This window comes from Choloepus didactylus, chromosome X, assembly GCF_015220235.1.
Source record: "Choloepus didactylus isolate mChoDid1 chromosome X, mChoDid1.pri, whole genome shotgun sequence".
In the NCBI taxonomy this organism is placed as follows: Eukaryota; Metazoa; Chordata; class Mammalia; order Pilosa; family Megalonychidae; genus Choloepus; species Choloepus didactylus.
In genome coordinates this window covers 151230037-151244241 of record NC_051334.1, presented here as the reverse complement: position 1 = coordinate 151244241, position 14205 = coordinate 151230037, and the positions used below count along the sequence as shown (strand labels likewise).

The window sequence follows — 14205 nt, the reverse complement described above, 5'->3', positions numbered from 1 at the left end:
TCTGTTTCTTCCCACCAAAAAGAAACAATAGATAGAAAAACTTTAAACTGACCATCTACCAACAATGGCACATATATCCCTGAAATTAATCATAATGAGTATTTCTAGTCAATTTGTTTATGCATTGCACCTGTTAAAACTGTTCTAAATAACCTGAAATTGCAAAGGAGAAAATTGAATTTGTTCACTCCTGAATGCCAATTGTCACCAAAATGGCAATGTCCTAGTTTGCTAATGCTGCAGAATGCAAAACACCAGAGATGGATAGGCTTTTATAAAACGGGGGTTTATTTGGCTATACAGTTACAGTCTTAAGGCCACAAAGCGTCCAAGGTAACACATCAGCAACCGGGCACCTTCACCTGAGGATGGCCAATGGCGTCCGGAAAACCTCTGCTAGCTGGGAAGGCAGCCGGCGTCTGCTCCAAAGCTCCGGCCTCAAAACGGCTTTCTCCCAGGACGCTCCTCTCTAGCAAGCTTGCTCCTCTTCAGAACATCACTCCCAGCTGCACTCTCTTTTTTCCCCCCCCCCGAGTCAGCTCATTTATATAGCTCCACCGATAAGGGCCCACCCTGAGTGGGCGGGGCCACGCCTCCATGAGAACATCTCATCAGAATCATCTCCCACAGCTGGGTGGGGCACATTCCAAGCAAATCCAACCAGCACCAAAACGTCTGCCCCACACAAGACCACAAAGATAATGGCATTTGGGGGACACAATACATTCAAACTGGCACAGAGAGGGTTTTTGATTGGGATTTCATTTGGGAGATGCCACTTCCTAAAGGCCAGTGCACAAGATCAGCCTTGCTACTTTAGCATAACTGATTCCTTAAGCAAATTAAGTTGGTTATCAAATTGCTTACTGGTAAAGTGTTGCACAGTATTAATTATAAGCATTAATAGCCCATTTAACAAGCTCTGTGAAGTGATCTTTGCTAAGTTGAAGGGCATTGCTTGAATGTAAGACTAATCAGAAGGTGACAGTCTAACACTAAAGTTATGAAAGAAATCTTCACAGTTCTCAAATTGCAATGTGCATCTAGACACAGGGATTAAAGCAAATTGGAATGTAGTACAGTGGTTTTTCATAGATACTTTCTTAGGTATGGCATATTTTCAGAAGGTGAAAAGAATCAGTCTCAAAAGAGCTGAAGTGCACTTGGGAAGTGGCATGAAATGGCAAGAAAGTGCATATCGATATAAGGGAACTTCCTGACTATGGGCTGTCAAGAAAATAATATTAATCAGATTTGAATTTGGTGTGTAGGTTTATTCCATTTTTAAATGCCAGTGCACAAGTTTTGAGAACAGCCTAGCTGAGCAAAATAGGATATGTTGTTCAGTTAGAAGAAAGCAGGAACACTGATTTTTTGCCACCTTCAGGACAAGAATATTCTGATGGTATTTTGTACACACAGTTGAATATGATCTAATCAAATCTTAGTCCAGGCACAGACTTGTTAGTGACCCTGGGCAAGACCCCTATGTGTCTGGTTTCCCCAGCTGAGGTTTGAGGAGAATGATAATTCGAACTTCCCTCACAGGCACATTGGGGTTGTTCAGTAATGAATGAATGTAGTGCATTCCAAAGTGCTTTTGCGTGAATAACATTTTTCTTGGAAAAATAGTCTATGAATACTTCATAAACAAAACATGATTAATCTGGTCCTGTTGTATCTGGCTCTGTTAATGTGGTTTCCACAAACTGGTTACCAAAGCAATGAAAGTCATTTCAGGGAAAGATTATGACCCCTTCTTTATTCTAGATCTAAGATCTAGGGCACTGAAGAAATTTTATCCTGAAGGCAAAAATTCAACTAAGTATATAAAAACATTTACTCAAACCACTATTAAAGCATTCTTTGCTATAGAGATGCCTTGTCTGATGTGACTGCCAAATCAGTTCTGGAGTCTGTTGGGGCCCTTTACAGTTTATTTTCAAAACCTGTCCTGGTGGTTCCAGGGTTGAAGCTGTCCCTGGAATCTACCGGATTCTCTTATTTGATGAAGGTGAGTAGAAAAGAATCATGTATTCCAATTGGACCTGATTTTTTTCCAATTAAAATCTATCAACTGGATCTGAAATCAGTATTTACCAGCCTTACTATAATTAACATATATAAATATACTTAGATGGCAAATTCAATTACAAATATAGTTAGGAACATTGCAGGTCACAAGGGTATGTTAATTGTTCTGATGACTTTCTCCCCTCCATTGTGCTTGGCTAAGTAGTCAAGGCTTGAACTCTTGGATGTCTCAGCTTCACATCCTACAGTCCAGATTAGTTCAGCACTTACCAAACACTGACCTTATCAGGCACTCTGTTGGCTCTAAGGATAGAGAGATGAATATGGTCTCTGCTTGCAAAGAGCTCATAGTGTAGTTGGGGAGAGAGTTGTGGAAAAAAAATAGAGCTTATACCTATTGCCTAGATCTTGGTTTCTAATACCATTTGCCAATAAAAAGAAGCAGGGCTCTGTGTATAAATGATTGATTCTAAGACTGGGGCAAGAAATATATATACAATGAGCCTGGAACATCTTGTAGTGCTAGAAAGTAAGGAAGAGCTCAAAAAAAAAAAAAAAATAAAAAACAAAACAAAACAAAAAAACAAAACACCTCACTTTGGTGGGTGTACGCCAAAGAGACACATGAGCCAACTGAAAGAGCTCCCAGTGGCCAACCCTGGAAAAATTTAAGCAGCAATAGAATATTGGGCTATAACCCGAAGTATAAAATAAATACTCATGATATAAATGGTGGAATAATAAACAAATGGAGGAGAAGAGACCCATCTTCCCACATAGAAGAATTCCAAATAATTTATGTAGATACTCCACCCTCAAAGTTAATCATAACTCCTCACTTCTTAAGTGTGGGTTGCTCATAGTGACTTCCTTCCAATGGGTACCATATGGAAAGGTAGGGGGAGAGAGCGGGGAAGTGTAACTTTACATGGGAGAAACCTGACAAATATTTCCTCAGCCAGATGACTGAGGTCAAATCATTAGTGATAAGTCATGTTGATAATATTTACATTTGATATGATATGATGAGAATGGCACTTTGCCTCTGTGGTCTTCTACCCCAAAACCCATAACCCCAGTTTATGAGAAAAATAGCAGACACATTGCAAGAGAGGGCAATCCTACAACAAATACCTGATCAATTATTCTTAAAACTGTCAAGGTCATCAAAATCAAGGAAAGTCTGAGAAATTCTCACAGCCCAGAGGAGCCTAGGGAGACATGACAACTAAATGTAATGATGTCTCCTAGAGGGGATCCTGGAACATAAAAAAGAACATTGGGTCAAAGCTAAGGAAATCTGAATAAACTCTGGGATTTAGTCAATAATAAAAATAAGCTAATCATTTAATCATTTAAATTAAATTAAATCATTTAAATTAAATTAAATCATTTAAATTAATCAGTTAAGCATTATCAGATACTCCTCCTCTCTACTCGTTTCTCACCCTCTCTACTTCTGACAAACTTGTGACTTATGACAGTGATATCCTGTCTGCTGGTCTGGCTCCTCCCAATAGACTTAGTTCCATGAAGAAATGGGCTGTATCTTGTATGCAAGTAGTTCTCCAGATTGCAGCACAGTTACTGAGCACATTGTATGCATGTAGTAAATGCTTTATAATGATTAATGAACAAATACACAATACAGAAATTATACCAAGGAAGGAGTGACAAGTTCAGATGAGAGATGGCAGGGTCTGAGACTAATGACAGCAAAGATAAAGAAAAGTAGGCAGATTGGAGAAGGGATTAGGAAGTAGAATCAGCAAAACCTGATAGTTTATTGAATTTGGAGAATAATGGAAGAAAGGAGGAGTGAAGAATGGTTTCTGGTTTCTGACTTGGACAAATGGGAGCTAGGCAGAGTGCTGGGCACTGAGCACATTAGATATAAACAAGAGAAGATTTCATGGTTCATGGGAGAGATAAAAATATATAAACAAATAATTTAATATGATATGTAATCAATCCCCAGGATAAAGGTGAGCATAGTGCAAATAACCCAGATTGGAAATACAGGGAAGGCTTCTTTTGGGAGATGATGTCTGAGTAGAGCCTTGAAAGGGATATAAGAATTAACTAAGTGAAGAAAGTCTTGTATATCACAACAAAGTATGTTAAGAAGTTTTTAAAGTTTAAAGTTTTTAAAGATGGGAGCTAAATAATCAGTTTTTATATCTCCCTGGAGGCAGTGTGAAAAAAGGGGGAATTTAAGATTTCAAAGGTATCTCCTTTGGGTCAGACTATAGTAAATAGTCCAGGCCAAGATGATGAAGGTTTGGGCTAATGTAATGGCAAAAGGAGTAGAAGAAGACAATAGTGCGAATCATTCTGAAAGCTAGTTTAGAGATCCAATTCTGTGTATGGAGAAAAGGAGGGATTAAGGATGATTTCCAGGATTTGGGCTTGGATATCAGTGGTACATGAACCTAGAAGCAAAATATTCCCAAAACCAAAGTTCCTGCAGCCCTTGACAAATGAAATTAGGAAGAATCAACATTAATGAATGAGCTCAGCCATATATGCAGATGAAAATAACACAAGAGATCCCATGTGAATACGTAATTGAAGGTTTCAGTAATACCCAGAGACCGATCAAGGCTACTTTAGTGTAACATTTAAGAGGTATTGCTGATTGTCATTTTAACTAAAAACAAGTTAAACATAATCAGTTTTATTATGCCCTCGAAGAGGAAAAAGTGGGTTAGAGAAGCATAGTGGTCAGCTGAAAAAGGGAAAAGTGTAGCAGTGATTCCCTAACATAGTCCTCCCTAACCAACATTCCTCTATCTTTGTACATGCCTATCAATTTGCAATAGGAGCCTGGGAGAATAGTAGTATACCTGATTGAGGTAGGAAGCCCAGAAAGAGAGGTAGGTTTAAGAGGAATGGAGAAGGCAAGAACAGATAATAAATTCTGCTTTGGAATTGTTGAGTTTGAGGTGACTAGGAGATACCCAGGAAGTCATCTAGTAGGTAATTAGATAACTGGGTATGAAAGGTATGAGAAAAGTAATCTCACAGGATTTTTCTTTGTTCTGTTTCTTTCTATCCCCAGGTTAGCAGTACACACTGATTTTTTTTATAACCAGTCTCATTACTAGAAAAACAAAATACATACAGCAGGAATATCCTTCTCCTCTGTACATAAGGAAGATAAATGAATTCTTTCATCTATTAAGAAGAGAGCTTTCCATTTGTGACCAAAGACAGACCCCAGGGGGTGCATGCTGAACAAATTGCTTTGAATAACTTTTCTTTTTCTCTTCCTTAGCACAAGTCCTGCTCACAAATACTATCTGGCTATGGATCCTGTGTCTGAATCACTTTATCTATCAGACACTAATACTCGAAAAGTCTACAAGTTGAAATCTCTTGTGGAAACAAAAGATCTGTCCAAAAATTTTGAAGTGGTGGCAGGAACAGGTGAACAGTGCCTTCCCTTTGACCAGAGTCACTGTGGAGATGGTGGGAGAGCATCAGAAGCCTCACTGAACAGCCCTCGAGGTAAAAAAAAAAAAAAAAAAAAAATCCTTCGGTCATCTAAAGATTTCATTTGACTTCACAAAAACCTAATATTGCTTCCACACTGCAGCCCTCTCAACGTTCTGCCTCTGACAGACATGTTCTCTGAAGTCTGCCCCAGAAGACAGACATACCCAGGACTAATTTTTAACCAGTTTGCATTAGTATAGTTACACCTGTTATTAAAATATTGAAATTCTTCCATTCTGGTTGATAAATAGCTATTGCTATCAGCCCCCCAAGTACCTCCTTGACACCCCAACCTCTGCCCAGAGATTTCCTCCCCCAAATCCAGCAACTAATGGGTTAACTCCAGGACCCTTATTTAGCACCATGGCCTACATTGGTTTAGATGGGGTCTGTGCCCATCTTCTACCACTGTTAGATATTTTGAATAATTTACAGGCTGTAAACATTCCTGATTAACAACCTTTAATGAACCTTTCTTCCATTATTGTATCAGAGTCATTCTTGAAGCTAGTTACATTTTCAATTCATGTCATCCCAAGAAAATAGACACAGCCAGAATGGAAGAATTTCAATATTTTAAATCACATCACTTCAAAAATTCCAAAACTTTTTGCCTTCTGTGGGATCTTGATCTTACTATTATTTCTCCTAAATTTACTGCTCAATCTTCAAAGTCCAACCCTCAATTCTATTGCTTGGAATTCAGTGAACAAATCTGTGTTCTCCCAATTGGCTTTGGGATTGTATGAGCCTTGGATCCTACCATATTAGCCTACCAACCTGAAAGAGAGTCACTTTTTAAGTCTGTCATCATATATCACCTACCCTATTTTCTTAATTAGTTAATCACCCTTCTCTGTTCCTTTTCCAGGATGTTTTCTGTGCACTAATTTTAGTGGATTTTATGAAGCATTCATTTTAGTGGGTTTTACAATGCCAATGTGCTTTAGTAGTAGAAGTACTACACAAATAATCCACATTCACTACAGAAAAATTAAAAACAAGAGGACACAAAATTTTTAATTAAAATCACCCATAAACTACCATATATAGAAAACCACCATTAACAATTTAGTATATATAATGCTAGACTTTTTTCTATGCATATTATAGATTTCATTCTCTGAAAACGAGATCATATTATACAATGCTGCTCTATAACCTGCTTTTCACACTTAATGTATCTTTTTATCCTGGTGTCTCTTTTTTATTTAAAATTACTTTATTTATCAAATTAAAAAAAAACATTTCTAAACAAAACAAAGCAATGCAATGGGAAAAAAAGATCCTGAAATAACTTCATTCCTTCCAGTATACTCCTACCATACCAAAAGAAAATTAACTTAATGTATTATAAGCATCTTTTCATGCCAATAAATATAGAGAGGTCAATGTGCTTAATTTGTTAGATGGACACTTATTTCTAATATTAAGTGGTTACTCTTTAGCTATTTGACATTTGCCATATTGGTATTAATTTGCAACTACTATCAGAGTTTAAAGCCTTCCCTTTCTTGAAGACCAAATTCAAGGCCTATGTCTTTTATCAAGACCCTCTGGTTAACTCCAGCCCATTAAATCTGAATTTCTGTGTCTGCACTACCCAAATATACTTGATGATATTTTGCCTTCTTTTACCTTCTGGTTTTCTCATGAATGGGAGGTTTTTTCTCCCAGAGTAAGCTTCTTGAGATGGGAAACCACATCTAGTTTGAATTCTCCCCTGTACCTTCTAGCACAGTCTTGGTCCCACTACACATGCTAACTGTGTAATTGATAAGTTAGTTAACTCTCATCTATGCCAGGTATTTTTAAAAGCAATTTCAATGGTGTTTAAAGGGGATGACATTTTCCATAAGGCTACATAAGTCCACAATTATTATGGTAAAGTGTTTTGACATGATTCTTTTTCCTTTTGTATCAACTCTCATTTCTTACACATAGTAGGTCAGTGATAAATATTTGATGAGTGAATGATAACTCAGATACAACATATAATCAGCTCATCTTTCAAGGAAATACATCAAGTTGAGTCCCATCTTTTATACAGGATTAAAACTCCTGTGCGTATGGGTATTGTAAGGATTTCTGCATAAGAAATGGGGGGGGGGGGGGTAAGCTTGTATTGTGCCTGAAATTGACATCCTCCTGAGTTGCTGCTAGTATGAAAAGTACTTATCTCACCTACTACATTCAACCTGCCACAGAGAACGAATATCTCTGCTTTTCCAAATAAAGCAAGTAATTGGTTCACTGCAGCATTTTTTGCTTAGAAAGCAGCAACGATAGAGTATTGATGAACAGGATCTACATAAACTCTGGAAATATCAGTAATGAGAGTGCCAAAATTTATATATCTATTAATGTTAATATTAAACTACATTTTTCTTCTTGTCAGCTAGCAGTGCATTTTCCTTTGACTTGATTTACTCTTCTTTCTATCCAAGAGTGGCCTTTATCATCATCTGGTACACTTCATTCATTCCAAAGCAGTGAGGGATCCTAAGAACATCTGGCCCAGGCTTCAGACAGCAGAATGTCTAATCCATCCAGGACAGCTTTCACATAACTTCTTAAAGCCAACATCAAAAACATCTGCTCTGATCCAGTGGGTGAACTAGGGTGAACCCAGGAGGGGGTATGTCGCTCAGGCTAGATATTCACCACATCTCCTTCAACCGTGGTAACAGGGTTTGAAGACCTGTTGGCGATCTAGTGATCTTCAAAATCACCAAGATGGCAGAACCCATGTCTAGATATCAGTTGCTCTGAAAATGTTGGTCTGAGTTGGGTGCCTAACTAAGGCACCTAGCTCCATGCTGGATATAGACAGCACTCATCCTTGACAATGAATCAGAAGTGAAAGTGTCATTATATGGAATGCTGCAGGGCAATTTCAGAGACTTACATAGAAGAAAAAACTTGTGCAAGAAGTCATTAAAGCACAGTATGCAGATTGAGAAGAGAGTATTGATAATTGATAATTACGTCTTTGAGGTTCTCCTGCAGGTTCCCTGACTCTCAAGAAAGCCTATTTTTTTTTGTCTTTTTGCTTTACAACTACCATGCATATCAGCTCCAAATGAGCTCTCCCTTCTTACTCCCCCGTTAAAAGATAGCAAATGTTTAATCGATTTCTTTAAGGAGAAATTTGATTTTCCCACTATCTAGAAGCTAATAAAGAAAAGCTGTAGATAAATAGAAAATGTAAATATACATCTAGGGAGTAACATTTCTAAGTTAGGAAAGAGAGTTTGCTCTAAGATTTTTAAGAAGCAATATATTGCAATTATAGGCAGGATCTCCAACATGTCCTTAATTATGCAAGGTAAGTCAAATAAATGTTAATCTGCAACACAGCTAATTTACTTTCTGAATCTCTTCTAAAAATAGGATGAAATAAAATTTGCTTTTGATATCATTCATCCTATAGTCAGAGTAAATTATCAAACAGGATTAAAAACAACCAGCAAAAGGTAAAATATCAGAAGCCATGAGAATTTTTTTAAGAAATGGCAGCAAATTGTGATGAATACAGGGTTATGAAGCCTGTACTTTCTTGTTCAATCTTTGTAATGCCAGTATATCTTTGAATGACCTTGTGTAAATCACTGTACCTCACCGTGATTTCATTTTCCTGAATACTAAAATAGACTTAATGATACCATTGACTAGTTTTGTGACATTGGGCTAGTCATTTAAACACTAGGTCCAGAGATTGCTCAGTTGTAAATTCAAGAGTTTTGGCATGATCTCTTAATCTCTCTTCCAACTTTAATGTACTAAAATATTCATAACTATAATTTACCAAGTACATACTGTGTGCCATGCACTGTTCTAAGAATTTTATACATAGTATCTCTTATCTTCACAATACACAAGGTAAATAATATTATCCCCACTGTACAGACAAGGAAACAGAGACTCATGTAAATTAAGAAATTTACCCAGGGTCACACAGCTTACAGGTATGCATACCCAGGTCTTCTGACTCTGAAGTCCATGATGCCACCAAAAAAAAAAAAAACAAGTACATGATGTCTCTACTGTACCACACTGCCTGCCTTTCAGTTAAAATCTGTGATCTCTGTTGGCTTCTTAGAGAGAGCAATGAAGATTTGAAAATGCTTTTTTATTTAATGACATATATTCAGTGGAAACAAAATATTTTTATTTGCAAGATAAATAACTTTTAGTCTAGTTTCCTTTTCCTATTAAAAGCATTTCTCTATTTTTTTCTGACCTAGTAGTTCATCCGCAGTGCACCACATAGCATTTACATAGTCTGTAAATATAATTATTCAAATAAATCTCCAGGAAAACTTATCACATCTGTTTGGAAGATTCTGCAATTAGGAAATCCACCAAATTTTTTCTTAAGGAATGGAGGCAGGAAACTTTCACTTTATTAAATTTCTAGACTACAGCCACTAACTACATATTTTGTTGGAAGTAAAAATGGAAGCATCCCTGAATGGGATTTCATATATGATAGCCCCTGGATACATCCCCTGGGAAGAAGTCTTATTCTGATCCAGTTTTACAGACTTTGATTTTAATCCCAATAAAGGGAAACATTTGCCATTTTACTCAACAGTACTTTGATGTAGTAGGGCAAGGAAAAAAGTTTCACAAAGAGTTTGATGGAGTGCTAATCCCTGGCATTGTATATGAGTTTGCATTGACTTTGAAAGATGCTTTTAAAACATGCATGGATGATGTAGTTGAAACTTAAGTTCCATTTATTATTTTTACTGCAACTTTCTTTAATTCTATAGAGAACTCAAACTAATGAGTCATGTAATAGATGACCAAGTACTTAATTGGAATGTGAAATGGTACTAGATGGGGATATAAACTAAAATTTGTGACAAGCCAAATGCATTTATTTTTTAAAGTAGATACAGAGGGTGAAGGAGTGACAAGACAGAACAAAATTAATTGATGACTTAATTTGGTTCTCTTGGACCTCACCAAGGATTATATCTCTATTTTCATGTGGGGCTTGAAGCACATTGACCTGGGAACTCAGTAGGACTTAGGCAATAGCCAGGCAATTGCAAACAACTCTGGTCCTTTCCCTATGAGGAAAGAGATCCTTAAATCTTGACAACTTCCAAAAGTGTTTTTAGGGTATTCATGACACTAATTATACAGGAATCACTTTAACTTTGTTGGCAATTTAAAAATCTGTGCCTGTTCTTGTCCCTACCCAGTTCTGTCTGCAGTGCATCCTGAAGCTCTACAGATTCCCCTGGAATCTGTATGTTTTCTGTAAAGCTATGTTGGAATTAACAGGAAGAAGGTTCTAAAGACTCTAATTGGTGGCTTCTTGCTGATGTCTCTGCTGCTGTGAAGGAAATAATGTAGTACAGAAATAGGTAAAAGAATACTCTTTTGGTTCTTCTGTGTAGTGAGGGAAATAAGGTTTTTCCTAAATTCCTTTAGTACATGATCCATCATGGTGACATAACCATTTGGATTGACACTAGGACCAGTCCTCAACAAAATTGAAGATAGGCCACATGGCATATTTAGGAACTGCAGATTATTCAATATTATTAAAGTAAAATATTTGAGGGCATTAGGAGCGGTGGGGAGGGACATCAATGGGAAGTTTGGATTTTAGTCCACAGGCAAAGGATTTTAAAGCAAGAGAGTGTCATGATCATCTGATGCATGCATTGTTCATAGTTTATTCTGGTGATACAGTAGTAAATGCACTGGAGCAAGGCTTGGGACAGAAAAACCATAGGGAGTACTAATATTTAAAGGGAAAGCAATAGTAAAGAATCTAATGAAAAAGAAAAGAAAATTTCAGGAAAAAAAGGAAGGGAACAAGGAAAGCATGGTATTTAGGAAACCAAGGGAGTTTGTTTCAAGGTGTGGAAAACAGTATCAAATGCCACACATTTGTAGTCAATGGATTAGTCAATGAGTTCATTGGTGAACGTGCCATTGGTGATTTGAATGGTGGTAGAGGTGAAAGCCAGATTTCAGTCGGTTGATGAGCCAATGAGAGTAAAGGAATAAAGACCACTCGTGAAGATCACTCTTCCAATAATCTTGGATGCAAGAGGTAGAAGGATAAGTATAGGGAGGACAATGAGCTCAGGGAATTTTCTCTAGGAGACATGGAAATGTATACAGGTTTATGGAAAGATACAGGGGACAGGGGAAATAAGTGACGAAACAAGGTCTTGAGGAAACTAGGAGGGGGCAGGCCTTGACTAGGAGAAGCTATTGAAAAGAGTTTGCTAAAAATATGTCTGGGTGTGGGGATGAGGATAAGTTTGTTGATAGAAGGGACTAGAATATTGATGGTACTCCGTTCTAATAGCTTCAGTGTTCTCAGAGAAGTGGACCTGTTCTGTTGAAAATGAAGGAGTAAGGTCAGACCTTGAGGTGAGTGGAAAAGGTTTGGATAAGCCACTGAGTAAAGTCTGCTTTATGGGTAAGATTAACATTCTATTACCCATGGTGACATTCCCAGCTCAGCTTCAAGGCATTTCCCAAGGGAATTTTCCTCCAACATCCTTATCTTAGAATCACAGGCAGCTTGAGAAAAAATATGTTTGACAAACCCTTAAAATTCAGGCAAAATATTTGTTCATTATTCTTCAGTGATCCTGTTCTCTTTTCCTTTAGGGTGATTTCTTACAATATGTCATTGTTCCCTCTGCTGCCTGAGCAACACCATAGCACTTAGCACATTTATGCAAGCAGAATTGGAGCTCAACCATTTTTTGTTCACAGTTGGTCTAATGCATTTGCTTATAATGGTCAAAAGATTTTGGCCTTAGATTACATCAGCAGCTAGAATTTGAGAAACTTCCTGCCTTATCTGTTGCAAACCTAGATCTGTAAGCTATTGGTCAGGGGATAAGTCAAACAAAAGGAAGGCACATATGACTAGCCTTGGCTAATTGACCATTTGGTCTAGGCAGCATCAATAGTTGAGAAAATCTGTATTTAGTCAAGTAAAGTTTTACAAATCCACAAATGCCTTAATTTTTTCCCTTTACTAGAGAAGACATGAGGTTGCAAAACAATCATGCATAAAATACAGGAATCCCATATACCACTCCACAACCACCACTTTGCATTGGTGTGGAAAGCCTGTTACAATAGATGATAGCACATTTTCATAATTGCACTATTAATTAAAGTCCACAGTTTAACTTAGGGTTTACTGTCTGTGTAGTGTAATTCCATGAATTTTTTAAAAGTTTTATTCTGTAACCATATATACAATCCAAAATTTCCCCTTTTAATCATATTCAAATATATATTTCAGTACTGTTAGTTGTCTTCACAATGTTGTGCCACCATCACCACCATCCATTACCAAAACACTTCTACGTTTCCTAATAGCAACCCTTTATATCTTAAACTTTAATTTCCCATTCTCGATCCCTACTCCGTCCACTGGTAATCTATATTCTAGATTCTGACTCCATGAGTTCACTTATTCTAAGTGTTTCAAATCACTGAGATCATACAATACTTGTCCATTTTTGTCTGACAACACACTCAACATAATGCCGTCAATGTTCATCCATGTTGTTGCATGTATCAGGACTTCATTCCTTTTTATAGCTGAATAATATTCCATTGCATGCATATACCACATTTTATCTGTCCATTCATTTGTTGATGGCCACTTGGGTTGCCTCCATCTTTTGGCAATTGTGAATAATGCATCTATGAACGTTGTGCAAAATACCTGTTCAAGTCCCTGCTTTCAATCCTTTCAGGTATATTCTTTTGGATATTTACCTAGAAGTAGTATTGCTTCAGAAAGCAACAGCTTTCTGAGGAACTGTCAAACTGTTTTCTATACCAGCTGCACCATTTTACATTGCCACAAGCAACGAATGAGTGTTCCTAGCTCTCCATTTCCTCTCCAACACTTATTTTTTTTAATAGCAGCCACTCTAATGGGTACAAAATGGTATCTTGTGGTTTTGATTTGAATTTTCCTTATGTCTAATGATGTTGAGAATCTTGTCATATGCTTTCTGGCCATTTGTATATCTTCTTTGGAGAGATGTCTGTTCACGTCTTTTGACCATTTTTTAATTGGCTTGTTTGCCTTTTTATTGTTAAGTTGAAGGATTTCTTTATATATTCTGGATGTTAATCCTTTATCGGATATGTGGTTTCCAAATATTGTCTCCAATTCTGTAGGTTGTCTTTTTACTTTTGTGATAAAGGCCTTTGAGAAACAAAAGTTTTAATTTTGATGCAATCCCATTTATCTATTGTTTCTTTTGTTGCTTGTGCTTCAAATGCAAAGTCTAAGAAACCAATGCCTAACACAAGGTCCAGAAGATGCTTCCATAGGTTTTCTTCTAGGAGTTTGATAGTTCTAGCACTTATATTAAAGCTGTGAATCCATGTTGAGTGATTTTTTATTCAATATTATTGACATATATTCACATATCATAGTCATCCAAAGTGTGCAATCAGTTGTTCACAGTACCATCATCTACTTGCGCATTCATCACCCCAATCTATTTTTGAACATTTTCTTTACAACAGAAAGAATAAAAATAAGAATAAAAAATAAAAGTAAAAGAGAGCACCCAAATCATCACCACCCACCCTATTTTTCATTTAGTTTTTATCCCCATTTTTCTACTCATCCATCCACACACTGGATAAAGGGAG

General features: G+C 37.0%; 1 protein-coding gene across 1 annotated transcript in view; it reads left to right on the top strand.

The window, feature by feature from the left end:
- TENM1 (teneurin transmembrane protein 1) overlaps nucleotides 1-14205 on the top strand; it is a 388184-nt gene that overhangs the window by 246634 nt on the left and 127345 nt on the right. Inside the window, exon 13 of the mRNA XM_037821365.1 lies at nucleotides 5312-5544. Within this exon, the coding sequence (XP_037677293.1) occupies nucleotides 5312-5544 (233 nt within the window). The remainder of the gene's footprint in view (nucleotides 1-5311; nucleotides 5545-14205) is intronic.